Source organism: Phodopus roborovskii, unplaced genomic scaffold, assembly GCF_943737965.1.
Source record: "Phodopus roborovskii unplaced genomic scaffold, PHOROB, whole genome shotgun sequence".
NCBI classification, from domain to species: Eukaryota; Metazoa; Chordata; class Mammalia; order Rodentia; family Cricetidae; genus Phodopus; species Phodopus roborovskii.
In genome coordinates this window covers 2,695,956-2,718,592 of record NW_026126651.1, presented here as the reverse complement: position 1 = coordinate 2,718,592, position 22,637 = coordinate 2,695,956, and the positions used below count along the sequence as shown (strand labels likewise).

The 22,637-nt window shown below is 52.6% G+C and overlaps 2 protein-coding genes across 2 annotated transcripts; one reads left to right on the top strand and one right to left on the bottom strand.

Annotated features, from left to right (window-relative positions):
- The first annotated feature begins 981 nt into the window (after window positions 1–981).
- Syngr4 (synaptogyrin 4) lies at window positions 982–9,449 on the top strand. The gene is made up of 4 exons (XM_051174260.1): window positions 982–1,074; window positions 7,584–7,821; window positions 8,776–8,915; window positions 9,160–9,449. Exons 1-4 carry the CDS (start codon window positions 982–984, stop codon window positions 9,391–9,393), a joined length of 705 nt encoding a protein of 234 aa, XP_051030217.1. The 3' UTR covers window positions 9,394–9,449.
- A 2,810-nt stretch (window positions 9,450–12,259) lies between these two features.
- Window positions 12,260–20,993, bottom strand: Kdelr1 (KDEL endoplasmic reticulum protein retention receptor 1). The gene is made up of 5 exons (XM_051174227.1): window positions 20,862–20,993; window positions 20,148–20,248; window positions 19,680–19,838; window positions 13,850–14,102; window positions 12,260–13,021 (listed from the first exon to the last, which is right to left on the bottom strand). The coding sequence occupies exons 1-5, from the start codon at window positions 20,950–20,952 to the stop codon at window positions 12,987–12,989; spliced, it is 639 nt and encodes a 212-aa protein (XP_051030184.1). The 5' UTR covers window positions 20,953–20,993; the 3' UTR covers window positions 12,260–12,986.
- Window positions 20,994–22,637: the final 1,644 nt, after the last annotated feature.

Sequence of the window (22,637 nt, the reverse complement as noted above, 5' to 3'; positions counted from 1 at the left end):
AAGGCGGGAAAAAGAGGACCCAAAAGGCACCTAGAGGTGGCGCCCGGGAGCAGGAGAAGAGGGCAGGCCGACGGAAGATTCTACCTCCCAGAGGCAAACCCTGGCCCTCGAAGACTAGGAGGTCCTCTTCCGGCAGCGTCCCCCGGGGGTCGCAGCACTTCCGCCCCCACGATCCTGGAGGGGAGGCCCCTGCTCTGAGAAGGTTGCTATGTCTGTGATCTTGAGCTACGGCTGCTTTCCAAGACTGAGGGGACTAGACCCCAGGATGAGATAGCGTGTCTTCCTGAGACAGAGCTGTTATGGGAAATGACCCAAGTCAGGGGACACCTCAAATATGCCTGGGCTCATTCTGGGGCAAAGGAGCCACACAGCCTGAGGGACTCGAGCCTACAGCTCCTCTAACCAGTGTCCCATGTCCTAGGGTCCCTCGCCACTCAGGACCCAGAAGGCCTGTCATGTCTCATCACCCTCCTCCTGTATTCCAATACCCCGGGCCCTCAGGACCCTTATCAGCTCCAATAGCCTACACTTCCTACTTCTAGGACCTCAAGCAGCCTTTCAGCTCTGCTCACATTTCCAGAACCTTCCCCATACCCTATCATCCCTTATCCCTAGCACCTGGCGCCACCCAGCGGTTCCTCGCCCCACGTTCCTGACTACTGAACACTAAAGCAGCCCCTTGGCCCGGTCCCCTCTGTTCCTAACAGCCCCTCGGTCCACCCATCCCCACCTGGGAGTCTGCAGTAATATCTTACCCTGGGCTCCATTTCAGACGCTCCCATCTCTGGACACTCCGCCCTCCCTTCACACCTAAAAAGCCTCCACCCCACCGAGCCTGGGCAGTGCCCTGACTGACATTCCCATTCCTGTTGTCTTGCGGCAGGTGAGCCCTGGGGTGGGGCTTGAAGCACACAGGCAGTGTGGTGCCTAGAAAGCAGCACCCAACAGCCCTGCTCCTACGCCCAAGGAACAGTAGCCAGCATGCATCTTCCTGACAGCCTGCAGGACCTGGCGGACAGTGAGGCTGTGCGCTTTCTGAGGAGACCAAAGAGCATCTTGAGGATCTGCGGAGGGGTGAGACCCTGGGGTTCAGACACAGGAGAGATCAGTTCTCAGATCTGGGAACAGAGGGAGGGGTCACATGTGGTCAGATAGGGAGAGCCCAAAACTGAAACCACCTCTTACTGAGCATCTGCAGTCACGACACTCTGGCCATTTTCAATGCCAGCTAACTCATCACAAGAAAGAGTCCCACATATTTGCATGTGATTTGTAGTACCAGCACATGGGAGACCGCTGGAAGAGAATTGTCGTGGATTTGAGGCCAGCCTTGGTTGCAGTGTAAGAAAAAGAAAAATGTCCCTGGGCGATGGTGGCACACACCTTTAATCCCAGCACTCAGGAGGCAGAGGCAGGCAGATGTCTGTGATGTTGAGGCCAGCCTGGTCTCCAGAGTGAGTTCCAGGACAGCCAGGGCCACACAGAGAAATCCCGTCTCAAAAAAGAAAGAAAGGGAAAAAGAACCCTTCAAAGGAGAAGGAAAAAACGCCCCTTCGAAAAAGACCATAATTTCAATAAATGAAATCAAGACTGCTTGTCCAGTGGGGTAGCCACAAGCCACATGAGATACTCCAATTCCCCCTAATTTAATCCTAATGGTTATTGTGCATTCAGTGTGACCGTATTTCAGGTACTCAGTCCTTGTGGTACGGGTACCTTGTGGCTCTCTGATTGAACAGCATAGATTCAGAACATTTTCACCGTGCCAGAAAGTTACATTAACCAGCATCCACTAAGGTAAACACAGAAAAGGGCAGTACCACTGCATTCTGTGAGGTGACAGAACCCATTTGTTTCGCATCTCTCAGGAGGGGATGGGGAAAGCAAGGGCTGAGGCCTGTTATTTACAAAAGAAAAGGGCATGCAGATGGGAAGACAGTGCTCAACAGTCCCCGGCACCAGATGTGAGTGGTGCTGACCCTTCCTGTGCGTTCTGTAATCTCCACCATATTCCCAAAGAATCTGGACACCGGGGGCAAACACCTCGTTCAGATTCAGCTGCGTAAACTTGACGTGAACCAATCACTGTCCCTCTCAGAACATCAGTACAAGAGTCATCTACCTGTGCCTATGGATGCTTCCTTCTCTTTTTAAAAGGCGTTTTAAGTTATGTAAGTGTGCCCTCATGGGCTTACACACCCCACATGCATGCAGGTGCTGGTGAGGCTGGAGGGTGTCAGATCATCTGGGACTGAAGTCAGGGCTGATTAGGAGCCACCTGTTATGGCTTTAACTGGGGGCTCGCTTAGAGCTTCAGAGGGCGAGTCCATGGCAAGCAGCAGGCATGGACCATTGCTGAGAGCTTGCTTCTTTCTTTCTCTTGTTTTTTTTTTTTTTTTGAGACAGGGTTTCTCTGTGGCTTTGGAGCCTGTCCTGGAACTCGCTCTTGTAGACCAGGCTGGTCGCGAACTCACAGAGAGCTTGTTTCTTATCTGCAAATTAAAGGCAGAAAGAGAAAAACTGGAACGGCATGGGCTTTTGAAACCTCAAAGTCCACCCCTAGGGACACACCCCCTCCAACAAGGCCACCCCTCCTAGTCCTTCCCAAACAGTGCCACCAACTGGGACCAAGCCTTCCAACATATGGGCCTGGCCATCTTTAATCCCAGCACTCAGGAGGCAGAGGCAAGAGGATCTGTGTGAGTTTGAGGTCAGCCTGGTTTATGTTGCAAGCTCCAAGACAGCCCTGTCTCAAAACAAAACAAAAATTAAGCATAGGAGCCGGTGGAGCCATTCCGTTCAAATCATGACACACGTTATGCTCTCTTAGCCACTGAACCATCTCTCAAGTTTGTGCCCCACACACCCTGTTTTATGTTTGGGGTGTCTTTTTGTTTTTCTTGTTGTTTGAGGCAGGGTCTTAAGTCTGTAGCCTAGCCCAGGCTGGCCTTGAACTCACAGTGGACCTCGTGTTCAGCCTCCCCGAGTGCTGGGATTATAAGTATGAACCACTATGCTGTAGCTTTCCCTGCATAGAACTGGCAACGGAGGCCCAACAGTGAGGTCTGATTAGGGTCGTGGGAGCAGGAGCCAGCCCTCTGGTTCCTCAGAGAGAGTCTCTGGGAAGCTGGTACTCATGTCCTTCTCCACGGATTAGACTCCAAACTCTCCCCAGGTCCCCAGTCCAGAGTATCTTGTCTGCATCCTCTGGAGCAGTCCAAACAGGCCTAGCTTTGAGTCCTAGCTATGTGTCCATCACGCCCCTGCTGGCTGGGCTGCCCCAGGCATAACCAGCAGCAGTACCTCTCACTGCCAGAAATGTTTCTTTGGCTCAGGAGCATGCATGGTCAGACTATCTGAAGCATCTCCTCCCAACCCGTGGCCATCTGAGAGAAAAGGGTCCCAGTACCCGGCTCCTGAGCAGGATTGCTGTGAAGATGACGAGGCGGTGCATATACAGGCCAACTAGCCGGGGCTGGCAAAGCCTGAGCTCCCCAGTATGCAAGGTTGTCACTGAATAAGTCATCTGTGAGGGAGGGGCAGGCTGGACGAGCTGGGGATGACAGGAATCGGGGCACGCTGTCCTTCTTGTGACTACTCCCTGGTGCCTTCTCTCCTCACCACAACCTATGACAAGCACACACTAACGTGTATAATCCAAGGGGAAACTGAGACTCCCAGGCAGAGGTTGAGTGATTTGTCAGGGTCACTCCCCGTCAGATGAAGGAGAGTCAGACTCAGATCCACTCAGTGTCTCCAAAGCCTGGAAAGAAGGAGCAAACCGGAGGGAGCTGAGAGCCTGGCTGGCGTGGCCAAGGGCAAGCAGGGCCAGAGGCAGCCTGCCATGCCAGACCTTGTGCTCACAGACTTTGCCTGTGCTACCATCCTCCCTCCCCCGGCTCCTTCCCCTGGCCTGGTTCCTCAGTGGGAGTCTGGGCAGCTGCTATCCATGCCCTCCATGCCCCTTGCCAGCTGGTGTCTGAACTCATGACTCTTTGCTCCCTTCCTGGAGACAAGCCAGGGAGGGTGCAGAAAGAGACTGGACACAGGCTTCAAGGAAATAGGGACACCAAGTACCCCTTCCCACATTTCCAATGTCCTAGGCTCCACCGGGGCCAGCCTTGGGGCCTGGAAGTCAGGGGGGCTGAACTCAAGCCCCACCCTAAGGCAGCTAGCTCTAAGGCTCTGCTTCCTCTCCTCAGGTGAGCCCTGAGGACCATCACTGTCCTACGCAACACACACACTGGGAAACTGAGGTCCCAAGGTCTGAATGACTTGCTCACACCCACACAGCTTTGGAGAGTCAGAAACTCTCTTTCTACTCGGTCGTAATGTGGTAGACTTGTCACCTTCGAAAACAGAAGTGGTAGATAAGGTGTGTGCCTCCCTTTGTCCCAGGGAGGTGGCACAGGAGGGAAGAACGTGATCTCAGAAATGACTGGTGTGCCTTCCTGTCCTCCCCTGCCCCATCCTGGCAGGAGCAGTGTAAGGAACTTCCTCAAGGCGGAACCCTTAGCTCGAGACCCTGGGTCTCAACCTCCCTAGTGCCGTGAACCTTTCTGCGCGGAATCATGCTGTGGCGACCCCAATCGTGAAATCATTTCGTCGCTACTTCATAACTGTAGCTTTGCTACTGTTACGAATCATAATCTAAATGTCTGATATGTAGGAAAGGTTGAGAATCATTGTCCTAGGCCATCTTACATCCTTCCTTCATGAACTTGACTACAAAGTGCTTGGCAAGAAGAGAGACTAGTTATTTTGGTTATAAAGCAGTAACAAAGGAGAGAGAAGGGATATAGGACAAAGGCAGGGAACTTAGGGTCAGTCTTTTACCTCATACTCGCACAAGGAGAGTTACTCTCACACATTTACTAGTGAACACACACACCCCTCCGCAGAGCCCACCCCCCGGGAGTTCACGTCCTACCAACGTTTTCGTGTTTCCTTCTTACAGTTACACACCATCAATCACTGATCCCGGTCTACATCCAAAGTGTCTCTGAATTCCTCAGGGCTCTGCTGTCTACCAACCTGCACTGTGAGATTTTTTTTTTCTCACCCTTTATCCACTCCACTGACCACATGACCCCGGAGGACTTCTCTATCCCTGGTTCTGGTCCTGGCCATCTTAGAACCCTTCCATGCTCGAAGAAATTCTAATGAGGGGCTGGGTAGATGGCTCTTGTTCTTCCAGAGGACCCGAGCTCAACTCTGAGCACCCAAACAGCAGCTGCTCATAACCATCCTTAACTCCGGTTCCAGGGACCTAATGCCCTCTTCTGATCCGAACGCACCAGGCAAAACAGTCACACACACAACATAAATCTCTTAGAATTAGAGAAAGTTCAGATAAGAATTTTGGCTTTCATGCCTTCTCAGGTCTGACTTTGAGGTCTTTGAGGGTTAGCTCTTGCCTGCATGGATAACCTGCATATCTGATACTTACATTACAACTCATAACAGTAGCAAAATTACAGTTGGGAAGTAACAACAAAATAATTTTATGGTCTGGGGTCACCACAACATGAGGAGTTTGTATTAGAGGGTCGCAGCACTATGAAGGTTGGGAACCCCTGGATTCTAGGCATGCACCACCATGCGCAGTAAAACTCCTTTAAGGTTCAGATCTCAACCTACTACTTCCTAAGTTCAGCACCAGAACGTTGGTTTCCACCCAAACTTCACCTCTTGCCACTCTACTCTGCCCTGACTCCCCAGTATGCAGACTTGCCCGCCCCTCCAGACAGCACCCAAAGGCTTTTCCCACACTGACAGCCAATCCCGCCCTGCCCTGCCCCGCCCTGCTCACAGCCCTCCAGGCAACAGTCCCACTATTCAACCCTTCTCATCCCCTGAACCAACTTCTCTTTCTACCCAGTAGACACATGGGTACCTTGACATAGGGCTTTCCACACTACAGGGTGACAGATTTTTGCTAACAGGAACCTCTGCTCTCAAGGCTGGTTCCAGCGTGAGGTCCAAGTCGAAGCTCTGCTGCTCACTAGCTGAAAAATTCATCCAGGTCCTTGACCTCTGTGCCTCAGACTTTTCTCAGAAAAGCGCGTCTGTCATAGTGTAGTAATAGGATGACCTCACAGAAGGCAGGTACACAGGCATGGGGGCAGCGAAAGGCCGTGCTGTATTGCTTAAGGATTCTAAAGCAAAAACCACATGCAGTGCCCCCTGCTTAGAATCCCAGACCTTGGGAGACTGAGGCAGGAGGATGGCTATGAGCTCAAGGCCAGCTAGGGCTGCTTATGAAATCCTGCCTCAAAAAAAAAAAAAGTCCTGAAGTAAATTAAAATGCTGACATTTTAATTCTGTAGTCAGCGCATGCGTGTTATTTTAATTCTGTGGTCAGCGCATGCGTGTTGTGCCTTTGCAATCTTTTGGTATATTTTGATTATTTCACAATTTTGTTTCAAAAAATGAATTGAGGCAGAGAGAGCTGGAAGATGGCTTGGCAGCTAAGAGTGTTTGCTACTCTTGCAGAGAAGCTGAGTTTCCCACGCCTACCTCACAACTATAACCCCAGCTCCAGAGGATCTAATACCGGCTTCTTGATTCCATAGGCAAGCAGGCGCATGTGGACACACATCCAGCATACACAGGGCCAAACATGCTCAATTTAAAATCTTTTTAAAAAAATAAATTGATGCACGGCTTTCATCCCAGCACTCGGGAGACAGAGGCAGGAGGATCTCTATGAATTTGAGACTAGCCAGGTCTACAGAGCGAGTTCCAGGACAGGCTCCAAAGCTACACAGAGAAACCCTGTCTAGAAAAGCAACAACAACAATAAAATAAAGGAATTGGAAGCTGAAAATGGCCCAGCTATTTGAGTACTAGCTGGCTTCTTCCAGAGGTCACAGGTTCAAGCCTCAACACACAGAGTGGTTTACACAACATCTGTACCTCCAGGTCCCCCGTGGACACTGCATGCATGTAGTTGACAGATGTACATACAGACCAAGTAGCCATACATGTTAAATGAATAAGTTCAAAAAGAAAAACCTGAGCTGGTCAGTGGTAGTACACACCTTTAATCCTAGCACTCGGGAGCAGGGGCAGGTAGATCTCTGAGTTCAAGGCCAGCCTGGTCTGAGAGAGTTCTAGCACAGCCAAGAGTATGCAGAGAAACCCTGTCTCGAAACACCAATGACAATAACAATAAGTTGGGGCTGAAGACAGAGCTCAGTGGTAGAGCTTGACTAGCATGGTGTCAGCCCTCGGCTGAAAGGGAAAAGGGAAAGCTAGGAGAGGGACCTCTTCTTAGGTACAAGACCAGGGCGGTAGCAGAGCATGAGTGGACAACGATGAAGTTAGCTAAGGCACTGTGTTGCCTAGGACTGTCCTGTGGTCCTGGGGGCCTTGAGGGACTGTGGGCGGGAGGGCAGAGGAGAGGCTGGGATGAGGGAGGGGAAGGTTAGGCCGGAGCCCGGCTGGAGGAAAGGAGATGCAGGGCAGGGACTGCATCAGGAAAGGCAGCTGCAGAATGCCTGGTACCCGGGGTGTCCTCCCAAGGGGACGGGCATCTTGGAGGAGGCACTGAGTCCCGCCCTGTCCACTGTGGTTCACAGGTCTTTTCCCTGATCGTCTTTTCCTCTCTACTAACTGATGGTTACCAGAACAGGGCGGAGTCTCCTCAGCTCCACTGCGTCCTCAACAGCAATCACGTGGCCTGTAGCTTCGCAGTTGGAGCTGGCTTCCTGTCCTTCCTCAGCTGCTTGGTCTTCCTTGCCCTAGACGCCGGCGAGAGCCGCATCACAGGCACCCGCTTTAAGACAGCCTTCCAGCTCTTGGACTTCATCCTGGCTGGTGAGTCCCGAGGGATCCTGCACAGTTCCCCTTCCCTTCAGCCCTCTCGGACTCCCCGGTGCTTACTGGTCAGTCTGGAGCCTAGCCCAGACCGCTGCCTCACGGTCCCTCCACTATGAGGGTCTGACTCTGGCTCCTCCCAGAGCATCCTGTAGCCCTTCCTTCCAATCCCACCGCCTCCAGCCCGAGCTGCTCTCCCCTCACATTCCAGACCCCCCCTCACCCCCACCCCCGCCACTGAACACAGCCTGAAAGGCCCACCCTGTGGCAGGAAGTTGATTCAGAGCGCAGAGCCAGGTGGGCCCTCAGCGGAAGCTGGGATGCAGGCGGCCTTGCAGGGTTTCTGGGTGTGAAATGAGTTAAGGGATGCCTACAGTTATATGGACACCTGCTGAGCACTTTCCAGTGTTAGGCACACCATCAAGGTGTGGGCTTCCTCTCCTCGGTTCACAAGAAAGACGGAGGCTGAGGTGGTCATGTGAGCGAGCCAGTGCTGCCCAGTGAATGGCAAGCCCCCTGCTTCCGAGCACGGCACAGCCATGGTATCTGGCACCAGCACACAGGTAGCACCCGGATGGACGGCCACGCTTTACACCAGGCCCTCCCTTCCCCTCCCCAGGAGCCATCCCAGCTCCTCGGGGCCAGAGACCACTTCTGTCAGAGAACCTCTGTGTGAGAAGGTGCTGTCCTCTGTGTGAAGGACCCTTCACACAGCCCCTGAGCACATGAGATGTGGCTGGCCCACAGGCAACTGGGCTCCTTTGAGATTCTGATAAGGTTTACATGTAGCTCCGGCTCTTTTAGACATGGGAACGCCGCTCGAGAAGCTGACTTCTGGGGACTCTTGAGGGATTTGGATTAGCATGGGGGGGGTGACACAGGACTCCCTGCCCCCCGAGCACGCCGTGCCCGTGCCCCAGCTTCTCCACCTCTTTCCCTTGCCTTGCCCTCCAGTCCTCTGGGCAGGTGTCTGGTTTGTGGCCTTCTGCTTCCTAGCTCGCCAGTGGCAGCATTCGAAGTTCAAGCATTTCCTCTTGGGGAACAGCAGCGCCAAGGCAGCCATTGCCTTTGCTTTCTTCTCCGTCCCTGTCTGGGTGAGGACAAGTCCTGGCGCCCCTCCAGGGTGGGTTGGGAAGGCTGTGCATCTGGTGACTAGGATCAGAACTCTCCCTGGGTCTCTGCCGTCATCCTCTGAGCCTGCCTTCCTCAGACACCCCCATCCCGGGCATGTCGGGCAGTGAGCAGCGATCCAGTGCATCCCCCAGGCCAGTCCCCGGGGTCTCCCTGTCCTCCTGTCCCATCACAGCCAACTTAAACCCTGCCCTTTCCTGCCCGCAGATATTCCAGGCCTACCTGGCCTTCCAGGACCTCCGAGATGAGGCTCCAGTCCCCTACAAGCGCTCCCTGGATGAAGGTGGTGTAGTGCTGAACACCCTCTCCCCATCATCCACCACCAGCCCTGCCAACCCTCCTACCGCAGGCCCCAACAGTGTGAGTTACAGCAGCTCAGCTCTGTCCCCCTACCTGACGGCTTCAAAGGCCCCCCGCCTGGCTATGATGCCAGACAGCTAAACATCCTTACCTGCATCAGTAAAGAGCTCTTCTCCCTCTGAGGGGTTTCTGAGTAACCCTGTCCTCTGTCTGTTCCTCTCTCATTCCTTGAGTGGCAGGGGGAGGGGACCTCCTGAAAAGGGTTACAATTCTGCTACCCACAAGTGCTGCTACCCACAAGTGCCGCTACCCACAAGTGCTGGTCACCCTGCTGACGGCCGGCTGGAAGTGTTGACAGGGAGGAAGCCCTGCCTGTCACCTGTACCCTGAGCCCACCCTGGCCCTGAAGAGCTAAGGCTGAGGCCAAGAAAGAGAAGACAGTAGCTCTACCCCATAAGGCACTCCACAGGGCGATGCGTGTTCGGAGTCAGTCGGGACAGAATCCATGATGAGATTTAGACCTGTGTTTTCAAATACATTCAATCTGGCCTGGAGAAAAGGCAAGTGTCTCTACCCTACACCCCTGGGTCACCAGACTACTGCCTCCTAGGAGGAGGAGTCATGCAGGTGGCACCTTGTGCCAGAGTGACAGCCTTTACCCACTACCCAGCCATGGGGTTAAGATGCAGAAAATTGCTCAAGGACTGAGAAAAAGAAAGTCAACTTTAATATATTTCATTTAACTGAATATATTCAATGTGTTACTGTTTCAACGTATAGTCAATATGAAAATTCAACTTTTTTTTCTTTGTAAAGCATGGTTCCACTGTGTAGCTGAGGCTGGCCTGAAACCGCTTTCCAGCCTCAGTGCTGGGTTTACGGGCAGGGTGCCAGCATTCCCTTCGCAGCACTGAGAGTTCCCTTCGCAGCCCTTTCCATCTCTCACCATCCCAATCCACTGTGCGCCTCTCCTGACAGCGCTACTCACTTTGTTTCTGCGTGTCATGTGCTTGGTGGACAAGTGTCACCGATGGTCGCTGCCAGTCCCGACCCTCCAGGTGGCTTGTTCAACCTGCACAGAACCCTGCCTTGGTTTAGTCTCTAGCATCACATAAACCAGATGTGACAATGCTCATCTGTAATCCCATCTCTCAGGAGGGAAGGCAGGAGGGTCACAAGTTCAAGGTCAACCTCAACACTCAGGGATTTGAGGCCAGCCCAGGATACATGAGACACACACACACACACACACACACACACACACACACACACAGACACACTCAGACAGACAGACACACACACACACACACCTATACAAGAGCTGCCATAACCTGCAGAGCCTTCATTTACAAACTGAACAAAGATACCAGCTATGAGGTGAAATTTAGACTCTGCTGTGTCCTGGTGGGAGGGAACTTCCTGTGTATCAGGCACAAAAGCCACACAACTTGATTCCCGTGGAGAGGAAGAAAGCAGTAGCAGGACAGGAAACACCCTGACCTGGAAAACAGCCTCGTGTGCTGCCATGAGCTAGAAGGTCTCCCATACGTCATGGTATCTCTGTTAGATGGATTGGTTCCCAGCCATGAGTGGAGAGGTGTCTGAGGGACAGGCAGGCAGGGCCCTGGCCACTCGAGGCACTTTCGTTCGGCCAGGCTTCTGGGAAAAACTCTTGTAAACAGAAACCCCACTAAACCACACAGAACTCCGGGCTCTGCAGCCAGGGGTCCAGGAAGAAGTCCACTTTGTCACTTGTCCTCCCGGGCCTCAAGTCCCTCATTTATGAAGTGTTCCTTCCTTGGGGCCTGAGGGCCAAAGGAGAGTACCCATGTGGCATCAGGACATGGCAAGTCTTCTGGGAAAGTTAGTCAGTCCCGGAATGTGGCAAAGGAACCGGAATTGGACACAACTAAGAACTGGGACAGGAAGTTTGACTGAACCAAGGACCACTTGCCTTGATGCACACGGGCCCTGGGCTTGAGCGCCAGGGTTGCCACAAACGAACAAGGACTGAGGCCTGCCACGACAGAGCCAGGCAGACACAAGCCGGAAACGGCCAGGTGTGGCGCCCATCCATCTCTAAAGAGGCCAGGAAGGGTTCGTCTGCTTTTTTTGTTTTGTTTTGAGACCAGGTTTCTCTATGTAATAGCCCTGACTGTTCTGGAACTTGATTTGTAGAACAGATTGGCCTTGAACTCACAGAGATCCGCCTGCCTCTGCCTCCCGAGTGCTGGGACTAAAGGCGTGCGCCACCACAGCCTGTTTTCATTTGCCTTTTAACTCTATAAACAAAAACACAATTGTCAGCCCAGTAGTAAATGGTAAGCCCATAGCCACATCCTTGCTGCCTGGAAAGTGAAGGTATCCCATCCATTCAGCTTCAGCCATCTGCCGCCCGCCATCTGGAGTGAGGACCACTACTGCTGACTTGACCAACTCCTTTTAAAGAGGCCAGAGATCCAGACTGTAATAAAAAGATCTGGTTTCAAAAGCTGGCAACCTTTTCTCTTTCTTTTTTTATAAACAGTATCAAAATGCCAGGGTTGTGGATGGCTGGAGAAATGACCCAGCAGTTAGGAGCACTGGCTGCTCTTACAAAGGACCTGGTTTCAACTCCTAGCATGCTTATGGCGGCTCACAACTGTTTTAACGTCAGTTCTGCTACAGATGTCTGTGTAAGTAGTACACAGACACACATACAGGTACCATTCATACACACAAAACGACTTTTTAAAATGCCAACTGAAGGAAGGGTAAAGGCTGACCCATCATCCATGGTGTAGGACATGCATGCTCTTCAAGGTCCTCTGTGGCAGTTAGGTCTGGAGAGTCATCGGGCTGTTTCTACATCAAACAAAAAATGAGATTCTCCCAACCTCTTCCCTGGAAAACCTCCAGGCATCAAGGTGTCCCTATTTCTCATCTTCCTGCCCCTTCACGATCCCTGATCCTCCCCAGAAGGTCCATGACGTCCAGTACAAACCAGAGAGAGCAGGGGGCAGCACAGGACAGTTTTCCTCAGTTTATTTCAAGAGAACAAAGAATCGGCCATCAAATTCTGTACAAAAACGTGGTATTAAGAGTGTGGTGACCCGTAGGCCAGCTAGCCCCCTTCCCTTGCCTAAGCCCAAAGCTCCCCCTAATCTGACCAAAAAAAAAAAAAAAAGAAAACAAAACAAAACAGGACAACCCCCCCACACACAAAAAGCTAACAAATTCTGGAAAAGGAATATGAAAACTTAGGGGGGTGCTCCTTAACTTTCTTCCTTACCACCAATCCAGGAACTTGTGGTCACAGCCACAGTGGGCAGGCAGGCATTGGCAGGTGTAGTGTTTGGCAACCATGGGGCTGGGGTGAGATCTTGGAGGGAGACAAGTGGCTCAGAGAAGGGAGTAGACCTCCGCTGGCCCTGGTCCAGAGAACACTCAAAACACAGTTTATAAAAAATCAGGGCCAGGGTGGAAGAGAAAAAGGTTGTCAGAATCAAAAACTAAATAGTGGAAAGATTTGTTTTTTGTTTTTCTTCTCTAAAAGGCAAAAGGCTACACACAGCTCAGGTCCTGAGCTGCCCAGGGTAGGGATCTTCCACTGACCCCCAAACCCAGCTGCAGGGGTGGGGAGCTGGGCGAGGCGAGCTCTTTAAAAAAGTCAGCTCTGGGTGGGAAGGCGCTTGGTCTTCTGCAGCTTTCCTCTTCCTCCTGACCTGCCTCGGCGAAGGCTGGGGAGGCCAGGGCTATGCCGGTAAGCTCAGCTTCTTCCCCTTCAGGACTGTGGAGAAAGAGACAAATGGGCCTTACCTCTCACCCTGAGCAAGGTATGCAGATGAGCTGTGCAAGGGGAGGGAACCCACCCCAAACTACTAGATGGAGTGTAGATGGACCAGGGGATAGAACAGGAACTCTCACAGGGCTGAGCAGAGGCCAAGAGCACGCTTTGTTCCAGAAGTGCTGACTACTTTCCTGGCCTTGATTGCCCAGACTTTGTGTTTTTGTGATGCCTCGGCTAGCCTCACACTCGACACAATCCTGCCTCAGCCTCCAGGGCTGGGGTTACAGGCCTGGTCTTATCGCCTCTTTCCTTCACATACTGATCCCTGGTCTTCAGGCCTCTGCTTAAACATCACCTCAAGATGCCATGGACCCTAGGAAGTCAGGTCCACCCTTCTAAGTCATCACACCAAGGTCACATCCCTGTCTCCATCCATTCAGGGTTCCTCTCATCACTAGACACTTCTTTATGGGCCATCTTCCTTAGCAGGATCTAAGGGGGAGAGGGCCTCGACTACCTTTTCCTCTATGGCTGAGCCCTGGACATAGAAGGCACTCAGGAAGTTTGTACAGTGACAGTTCACGAATTTCACCATCAAGAGTCCCAGCTTTGCCTGATCTCCACTTGTAAAAATATGGCCTGAGAGTCAAAGTCAAAACTTGAGCCCTGGGGAGGCAAGGTCTGGAATCTAAATAGGGGATGATAGGCCTGGAACCCCAGAAGCTAGGAAAGGAAGCCCCAACCCTCATATGGCTGAAGATACCATGGGCCCAAGGAATAGAGGACTACAGAGAGCAGGCCTTTCAACCAGCCCCGCATTCTGCTTACCTTTGGTGATGTAGAGGTAGAAGAAATCGCAGTAGAGGACTGTCTGGACCAGGCCAGCAACGATGGCGATGAGGTCGAAGAAGCCCTCAAAGTGGTAGCGCCAGATCCAGTTGAAGACATAGAGTGTGCGGTACACGCCCAGTGCAAACAGGTAGTGGCTGGTGATGGTCTCTGCCTCGCCTGTCTTGCTCACCATGAACAGCTGCGGCAGGATGGCCACCGACTCCAGGTAGATGGAGAAAGTCCAGAGGATCTGGAGAGGAGGACAGGCCAGGGTAGGGACAGGGCGAGGCAGCTGGGGCAGCACCAGCACGCGAGGAGCACGTGGACGAACGACCACCCTGCACTCAAGGCAGACCCACTGTGCTGAGCCCTCATCACCAGCCCATCACAGCCTCCTAACACCCCCTATACAGGGAAGATAAGACCCCTGCCCCAGACCACAGAACAGCAGGCCTGCCTGGAACTCCAGCTCATGAACACCTCTCATCTACATCTCCCGAGAGCAAAAGGCACCCGACTCCAAACCTACCCCGCCCCGTCTCTACAATGGGATACCATTAAATGTGACCTTCAAAGACCTAAGTCGGACTACATTACTCTCTAGCGTGTTACTGGTCAGAATAAAATTAGACTCCTGACCTTGTCCCTCAAGGTCCTCCCTGGACAGCACAGACCAAGCTTTCTCCTGCTTCAGGGCCTCTTTTTTTTTTTTTTTTTTTTTTTTTTTTTTTAAGATTTATTTATTGTTATATATACAGTGTTCTGTCTGCAGGCCTGAAGAGGGAACCAGAACTCATTACAGATGGTTGTGAGCGGTGATGCGGTTGCTGGGATTGAACTCAGGACCTCTGGAAGAACAGTCAAAGTGCTTAACCTCTGAGCCATCTCTCCAGCCCCCTCAGGGGCCTTTGTACTTGCTTTTATCCAGCATAATTGCCTGCTGTGGCCCTAACCCTCAGCAGCCAGTCACTTCCTGGAAAAAGGTCTACTTTGGCCACTCATCCTCCAAGACTCACAGCAATTTGCCCTTTGGGATTGTTTATTATTTTTATTTGTTTTATGTAAAGTTAAAAAAAATTATGGGGCTGGAACAATGGCTCAACAGTTAAGAGTACTGGCTGCATATCTAGAGGACTTGGCTTTGATTGCCAGCACCCACATGGCAGGTCACAACCATAACTGCTGTCTCAGGAGATCTGACACCTCCTTCTTGTCTCTCGGCACCAGGCACACATTTGGCGCACAGACATACATGCAGGCAAAATATTCACATAAATTATATATGTATGTATGTATGTATGTATGTATATGTATATACACACATACAAACATATCTGTGTGCACCTCATGGTACCCACAAGAACCAGAAGAAAGCATCAAAATGTCTAGAACTGGAGATAGCAGGGGACTACAAGCCATGATGTGGGTGCTGGGAATCAAATCCTCCTGCGCTGGAAAATCAGCAATGCTAAAACAGCTGAGCCCTATACAATGTGTGTGTGTGTGTGTGTGTGTGTGTGTGTGTGTGTGTGTGTGTGTGCGCGCGCGCACCGGAGTACATGTATGCACACAATATGTGTTCAGGAGCCCTTGAAGATCAGAAAAGAGCATCAGACTCACTGGAACTGGATGTTCAGGCAGTTGTGAGCCACTATGTGGGTGCTGGGAGCTGAAGCCAAGTCTTGTGCAAAAATCAGGAGTGACAGACCACTGGATCATCTCTCCTGTCCCCTGCCCTGGTTCTGTGCTGTTTGAGATAGGGTATTACTACATAGCCCTGGATGGCCTGGACTCAGCGCCTCCAACTTCTCAAGTGCTGGGATTAAAGGAATGCACTATCGAACTTGGCCTCTCTGTTCATTTTTTGAGGCAATCTTGTTATAAGGCCGAGGTTGGCCTGGAACCCGCTACACAGCTGAGGCTGTCATTGTACTCATGAACCTGCTCTTGGGACTACATGGCGGCTACTGCCACTGCATGTGGCACATCACCCTGTCATAGCTCCTCTGCGAATTCTGTGAGGCCTGGAACCCTGTGTCTTGATCCCCCAGGGTCCCCGGCACCAGCACAGCCCCTGAAGGAGGGAGACCAAGAGTGAGCAGCTACTAAGGGTGGCCCATGTGTGCAGAACAAGCCCCCCTTAAGAGAGCATGGACAGCCACTGCGATGCTCAGGTCATCACAGCCCCTGAAAGTCCCACCTGGGGGACACCACCACCAGCTACGTGCCCGAAACCACTCAGAGGACAAAGCCAGGTGCCAGCTGTGGCTTTCTCTACGGTTGTTTTGGTTTTCGAGAAGGAAGCGAGAAACAGCAGGGCACGCAGGTGACAACCGGGGACCTCCCTGACACCGTGGGGCACTGACTGGCTTCAGCCTTAATATTCCCAGTGTCCCGCTATTATCCTCATCACACATATGAGCAAACTGAGGGCCCAAAGACTAAGGACCCACTCCCAGCAGGTGGGCCCCAGGCCTATTCCCTTGACTATCCAGAATCCTCCAGAAGGCCACTGAGAAAGATACCCATCTGCTCAGCTCACATTCCTGGGGTGGCCCTAGGGGAATGGAAACACAGTACAAAAAACAGGCCTGTTGCAGTTTATCTGTTTGTTGTGTGACATCTGGATTCTTTTTAAATTTTTTTAGTTTTATGTGTATTAGTGTTTTTTGTTATTGTGTGTGATGAGGTGTGTGTGTGTGTGTGTGTGTGTGTGTGTGTGTGTGTGTGTGTAAGAGAGACTGACTCATGGAGGTAAGGCCAGCTGTCCTTGAACAGAGATCCACCTGCCTCAGCTTCCTGAGTGCTGGGATTAAAGGCATGAACCACATAAAATCTTAAAAATGTATATGTATGAGTGTTTTGCCTGCAGGTTAAATCTGTGCACTGTGTCCATACCTGGTTCCCACAGAGGTTAGAAAAGGGGGTTGGGCCCCCTGGAACTTGAGTTAAATGATTAGGATTGAACATGTATATGTATGTTGGACACTAAACTACATTCTTCTGAAAATGCTCTTAATTGCTAGCCATCTCTCTCCAGCCCCCTGAATTGTTTTTAAGGTTTGTTTTTATTTTATTTGTGTGTATGTCTATATGATTGAATGCCACATATACACTGGTGCCTGTGAAAGCCAGAGGGAAAAAAAAAAAATCACAGGACCCTGAATCTAATGTTATATGCAGCTATAAGCTACCTGACATGGGTCAGGTCCTAGGAGCAAAATTCTGCACAAACAGGCAGTGCTTTTAACTGATGAGCTCATTCATTCATATGTTTTTTGGGGGGCTGGTCTGGAACTCAGTATGTAGATCAGGCTGGCCTCAAACTCACTGAGATCTGCCTGCCTCTGCCTCCCTAGTGCTGGGATTAAAGACATGCAACACAGCCCAGTAAGAGAGCTGGAATTATTGCTCTGTGTGTGTGTGTGTGTGTGTGTGTGTGTGTGTGTGTTTTCAAGACAGGGTTTCTCTGTGACTTTGGAGCCTGTCCTGGAACTAACTCTGTAGACCTGGCTGGTCTCGAACTCACAGAGATCCACCTGCCTCTGCCTCCCGAGTGCTGGGATCAAAGGCATGTGCCATCAACACCCAGCTGAGCTGCAATTTTTTTAAAGAGTATTTTCAGGCTAGTTGTGGCAGTACAGGCTTGTAACCCCAGCACTTGGGAGGCTGAGGCAAGAGTATTATCTTAGATTTATGGTCATTCTGGCCTACACAGCAAAATCTTGTCTCAAAAAGTTATTTTTCCACCAGGCAGTGGTGGCACACACCTTTGAGGCCTGGTCTACAGGCACCTGGTCTACAGAGTGAGTTCCAGGACAGCCAGGACTGCACAGGGAAGCCCTGTCTCTAAAAACCAAAGGGAAGAAAGTTATTTTCCCTTCTCTGGTTAAAACAGAACTTTTGGAGCACAGAATCTTGAAAACAGTCCCCCCCCATGCCTACCCCACCTCAGTAAGTTCTCCACCCGCAAAATAAGCCCAGTGACCCCAACTCAGCCGTGGTAGAGAATAAACCAACAGTTTAGGTAATCTCCGGTGTGACACAGTGATAGTGGCACATCTGCATAGCCAGAGTCTAGAACCCAGTCCTGGGTGCCTCCACAACTGTCACACTCCCTCTGCAACTTCTGGGAGCCCACGGGCCAATGTTGACTTCAGTCTACACAGTGCTTTTAGAAATACATTTTGGGCTTTGCAAAGCAATATTACAGCCAAAGTGCAATTATTGCTAACTGAAAGCTCTGCTAACTGGGTGCACACCTTTAATCCCAGCACTCAAACTTGGGAGGCAGAGGCAAGCGGGTCTCTAATGTCGAGGCGGCCTGGTCTACAGAGAAAGTTCCAGGACAGCCAGGGCCACACAGAGAAACCCTGTGTTAAAAAACCAAAAGGAAAAAAAATAAGACTTTTTCCAATATTATGTCCTGACAGTTGAAGTATAGTTGGCATTGGTAATTTTAAAAAAGAAAAAAGAAATACATTTTGAATAAGTGGCTAAAACTTTGAAGCTAGTAGATCTTATCTGAGGAACTCTTAAATTACAGCTTCTATTGAAAACCTCAGCATAACTGACCACCCAGGGTGGGCTCCCCGTAAGACACGAGTGGGCTGCAGAGGGAGAGTACTCCACTGATGGTTCCCTCCAGCCCACGAGGCATGAATTGGCAGACGGTACAGGCCCTCCTAAAATTCCTTCCAGGAGCACATACAGACCCAACCAAAACACCAAAGGGCAAAAGGCAAAACAGCCAACCCTGGAGGTGGAAATAGCACACATGGCAATAACCAGCCCTCCCCATCTCATGCAGACATCGCTCTATAAACATTGGGTCCCGGTAGCTAAGAGGGATGGAGCTCTGAGTGCACAGGACCAGGTTCTATCCCGCACCGTATAAAAGGATGCTAAGAAGCAGGAACTGACTTCTTCACTTTGTCCTTCTCTCCAAAAAAGGCAGGCGTATACTTGCCCATAGTCCCACCGCTGTCCAGTTGAAGAAGCAAGCTTCCAATCCCTACACCTCAACTCCAGAGCCTCTTCATGTAACCCACAGACAACCCTAACCTCAGTAACTCTCATGTGACCCATTTCACAATGGGGAAACTGAGGCAAAGAAGGACAAGTCACAGGTTGAATTCACCGTAGTAGAAACAGGAGCTCCCGCCAGGCACAGTGATGCACACCTGTCATCCCAGCTACTCGAGAGGCTGAGACAGGAGGATGGCTTGAGTCCAGGAGTCCTGGGCTGTAGTGCACTATGCCCATTGGGTTCCGCATTAAGTTTGGCATCAATATGGTGATCTCCTGGGAGCAGGGGACCACCAGGTTGCCTAAGGAGGGGTGAACCGGCCCAGGTCGGAAACAGAGCAGGTTAAAACTCCTGTGCTGATCCGAAACAGATGTGACATACTTCTAAAATCCAGGCACTGAATCAAGGAGTGTTCCAGGCCAGCCCTTGAACCATAGTTAGACCCCTATGTAAGACCAACGACTGACCCCGTGGGTCAAGGGCCATGCGCTGGCCTAGCATGCAGACTCTATCTCCAAGGCTCCTTAGGCCCTAACGTCCTGCTTCCCATTCCTAACCCCTGGTCCGTCTGGTCCTCACCAAACTGGGTACCCTTGGACATGCGGACGTCTTAAGGGTCAGTGTCCTCATCTGAAAACGGGGTTCCGCTCTACATGAACTTAGCGGCACACGGTATCGTCTGACTCCATGGTGCTCCTGTATGGGGCATCTCAGCAAATCCTGCGGAGGCAACCGCTGAGCGGGCCTGCTCTCAGCCGACACTGCCATCCATCCACTTCAGTCCCCACAGAAACCTACCTCCAGAGGGGTGAAGTCATGGTTGACCAGGAACGCCAGAACAGCCGTGGGAACGACGAGGAACTCCACCCGGAAGGTGTCGTGGTTCCCATCGTAAGTCGCTTTGAACTTGCTGTAGATCATCCACACCGTGGTAAAGGAACAAGCTATGTAGACCACCTGATGGGAGGGTGACAGGTGGCTCAGCTGGCAGGTGGCACCTCCATCCAGTAGGCACAGGCATGGGCGGTCAAGTTCCCAGCCCACCCCTCAAACGGGATGTCCAGACCCCAGCTCTTCCTTCACGCCTGTCTAGACATTAGTCTTCCATACTTGGACGGAAGCGTCTAGATGAGTCTCTTCTCCTTCAGACCCAGGCGTCCAGGCCCCAGCCCTCCTCCCTCAGACCACAACTCCAGGCCCAAGGCTCTGCCGATTCCTCTCTGCCCCCTGCCCTGATGCTGCCCCGGGACCTGACTGCAGCTCTACCTTCATGCAGGTGTTGTAGAGAGAGATGTAGTTGGTGAACAGGTCCAGGTAGCGGGCAGTAAACACCACAGCAAACAGGACCTGGCTCTTCCCCGAAATGCCTGGTCGAGACGGAGAACAAGAGGCAGGGTAGGGGGAGCTGAGGTGGGCTACTTGGGCAACCAAGTGCAGCGCCTGGGCCAGGCTGCCTGAAGCTCTACAACACAGCGGTCCCCGAAGGCCTCGACTGAGCACCGGCCCTTTCCCACCATCCACAGCCAGGGGGCAGCGGGCCTCACAGACACTACAGACCGCGGCTCCGTCCCGGGCTAGGCCTCGCTGGTACCCCGGTGTCCTCCGGGTCCCCTGACAGCCTGGACCGACGCTGGGACCCAAGGAACGCCCTGCCTGCCCTGAGCCTGTCAGCCAGTCCCTTCCCTCCCGCTCCCTTCCCGGCCTTTACAGTCCACGTCACCAACTCCCAGCCGCCTCCCCGCCTGCCATGGTTCCTGGTTCGCAGCTCCGGGACACCCACACTGTCCCAAAGGGTGCTGCACAAGGTCCGGCTGTGCGGCCCTTAGTCTGGGGGCAGCAGCCGGGCCCCGCGACCCCAGGGCTACACGGGAGCCCGGGAGCACTCAGCCTCCCTGCCGGGCTCCAGCCTCGCGGTCCCCAGGGCGCCCGCCCGCCCGCTCCTCCCGCTCCTCCCGCTCCTCCCGCGCCAGGGGCTCTCACCCGCACACGATCGGGACTTCCAGATTTTGAGCAGTAGCAAGATGATGGCCAGGAGGTGGGAGAGGTCTCCCAGGAATCGGAAGAGGTTCATGGCTAGGGGCTCGGGCAGGGCTGAGCTGGGGAGGCTGGCCGGCCGGGCTGCCCCGGGGCTGCGGGGCCGCTGGGGTGAGGGCGGGAGAGGAGCCCTCGGCTGGCTCAGCTCCGGGGAGGGGGCTCTGGGAGGTGAGCCGAGGCCGGAGCGGCGGCCGCGCTGGCAGGGAGGGAAGGGAGGAGGGCCGAGCGCGGGCAGGGAGGAGTCCGGACCGGAGCTCCGCCCCAGGGCCGCTCGCTCGGCTCTCCGGCGCCCCCTGGCGCCCGCCACCTGCCTCGCAGAGTAGTACCGAATAAGCCAGCTGTCCTCTGCCTTCCCCTAATCAATCGGAAGGGTCTTTAGGATCCCACACCCACAGACGTCTCTCTAGGAAAGGACTCGAGAGAGTTCGCCCTTAGCAGGAATCCAGAGGGAGCCTGACTTCTGAGCTTTAAAGATCCTGGAGTGGCCTAGGGTGATGGTGCAGCCTGAAATCTTACCACTAGGAGGATGAAGTAGAGGGAACCCCAGCCCCGGGGCCTCCAAAATGACAATCTACTCCCCCACAAATAATTAATACTAATACTTTAATAGTAACAACAACGACAATAATCCTGAGATTAAGAGGGTAGGCTCCTGGCTTCTTCCTCTAGTTCTAATTCCCTGGGAAGACCCGGGCCCACTCTACAATCCTTTCCACACACCCAGGGACCCAGACCCACTCTACAATCCTTCCCACACACCCAGGGACCCAGGTCCACTCTACAATCCTTTCCACACACCCAGGGACCCAGACCCACTCTACAATCCTTCCCACACACCCAGGGATCCAGGTCCACTCTACAATCCTTCCCACACACCCAGGGACCCAGGTCCTCTCTACAATCCTTCCCACACACCCAAGGACCCAGGTCCACTCTACAATCCTTCCCACACACCCAGGGACCCAGACCCTCTCTACAATCCTTCCCACACACCCAGGGATCCAGGTCCACTCTACAATCCTTCCCACACACCCAGGGATCCAGACCCACTCTACAATCCTTCCCACACACCCAGGGATCCAGGTCCTCTCTACAATCCTTCCCACACACCCAGGGATCCAGGTCCACTCTACAATCCTTCCCACACACCCAGGGATCCAGGTCCACTCTACAATCCTTCCCACACACCCAGGGATCCAGGTCCACTCTACAATCCTTCCCACACACCCAGGGATCCAGGTCCTCTCTACAATCCTTTCCACACACCCAGGGACCCAGACCCTCTCTACAATCCTTCCCACACACCCAGGGACCCAGGTCCTCTCTACAATCCTGCCACACACCCAGGGACCCAGGCCCTCTCTACAAACCTTTCCTTGGCAATCTCTTTACTACTCAACACTCTAACTTACATCCACAATCCCATTGTCTTCTAAGGCCCAAAATTTCAGGTCCTGACTCAGAAACAGCATCAGCCATGTCCTCCCAGATCCTAATACAGGAAACAGGACTCCAATAGTGGGCATAAGGGCACAAGTTTAATAAGATTCCCATAGGTCTAGGTCCCAGCCCATGCTCCATAATTCACACACACACACACACACACACACACACACACACACACACACATTTTCTCCCCCTTCTCCCTCTCTCCCCTCCTCCACCCCATCTCTCTTCCTCCAGCCCCAGTCCTGAAGCAGATGCTAAGGGCTGCCTTACCAG

Coding starts and splice junctions, on each gene's coding strand:
- Syngr4 (XM_051174260.1), top strand. CDS start 982: ATGCATCTTCCTGACAGCCTGCAGGACCTGGCGGACAGTGAGGCTGTG. Junction 1,075..7,583: donor TCTTGAGGATCTGCGGAGGG/GTGAGACCCTGG, acceptor TGTGGTTCACAG/GTCTTTTCCCTGATCGTCTT. Junction 8,916..9,159: donor TCTTCTCCGTCCCTGTCTGG/GTGAGGACAAGT, acceptor TCCTGCCCGCAG/ATATTCCAGGCCTACCTGGC.
- Kdelr1 (XM_051174227.1), bottom strand. CDS start 20,952: ATGAACCTCTTCCGATTCCTGGGAGACCTCTCCCACCTCCTGGCCATC. Junction 20,249..20,861: donor GAAGTCCCGATCGTGTGCGG/GTGAGAGCCCCT, acceptor CGTCTCGACCAG/GCATTTCGGGGAAGAGCCAG. Junction 14,103..19,679: donor ATGACTTCACCCCTCTGGAG/GTAGGTTTCTGT, acceptor CCTCCTCTCCAG/ATCCTCTGGACTTTCTCCAT.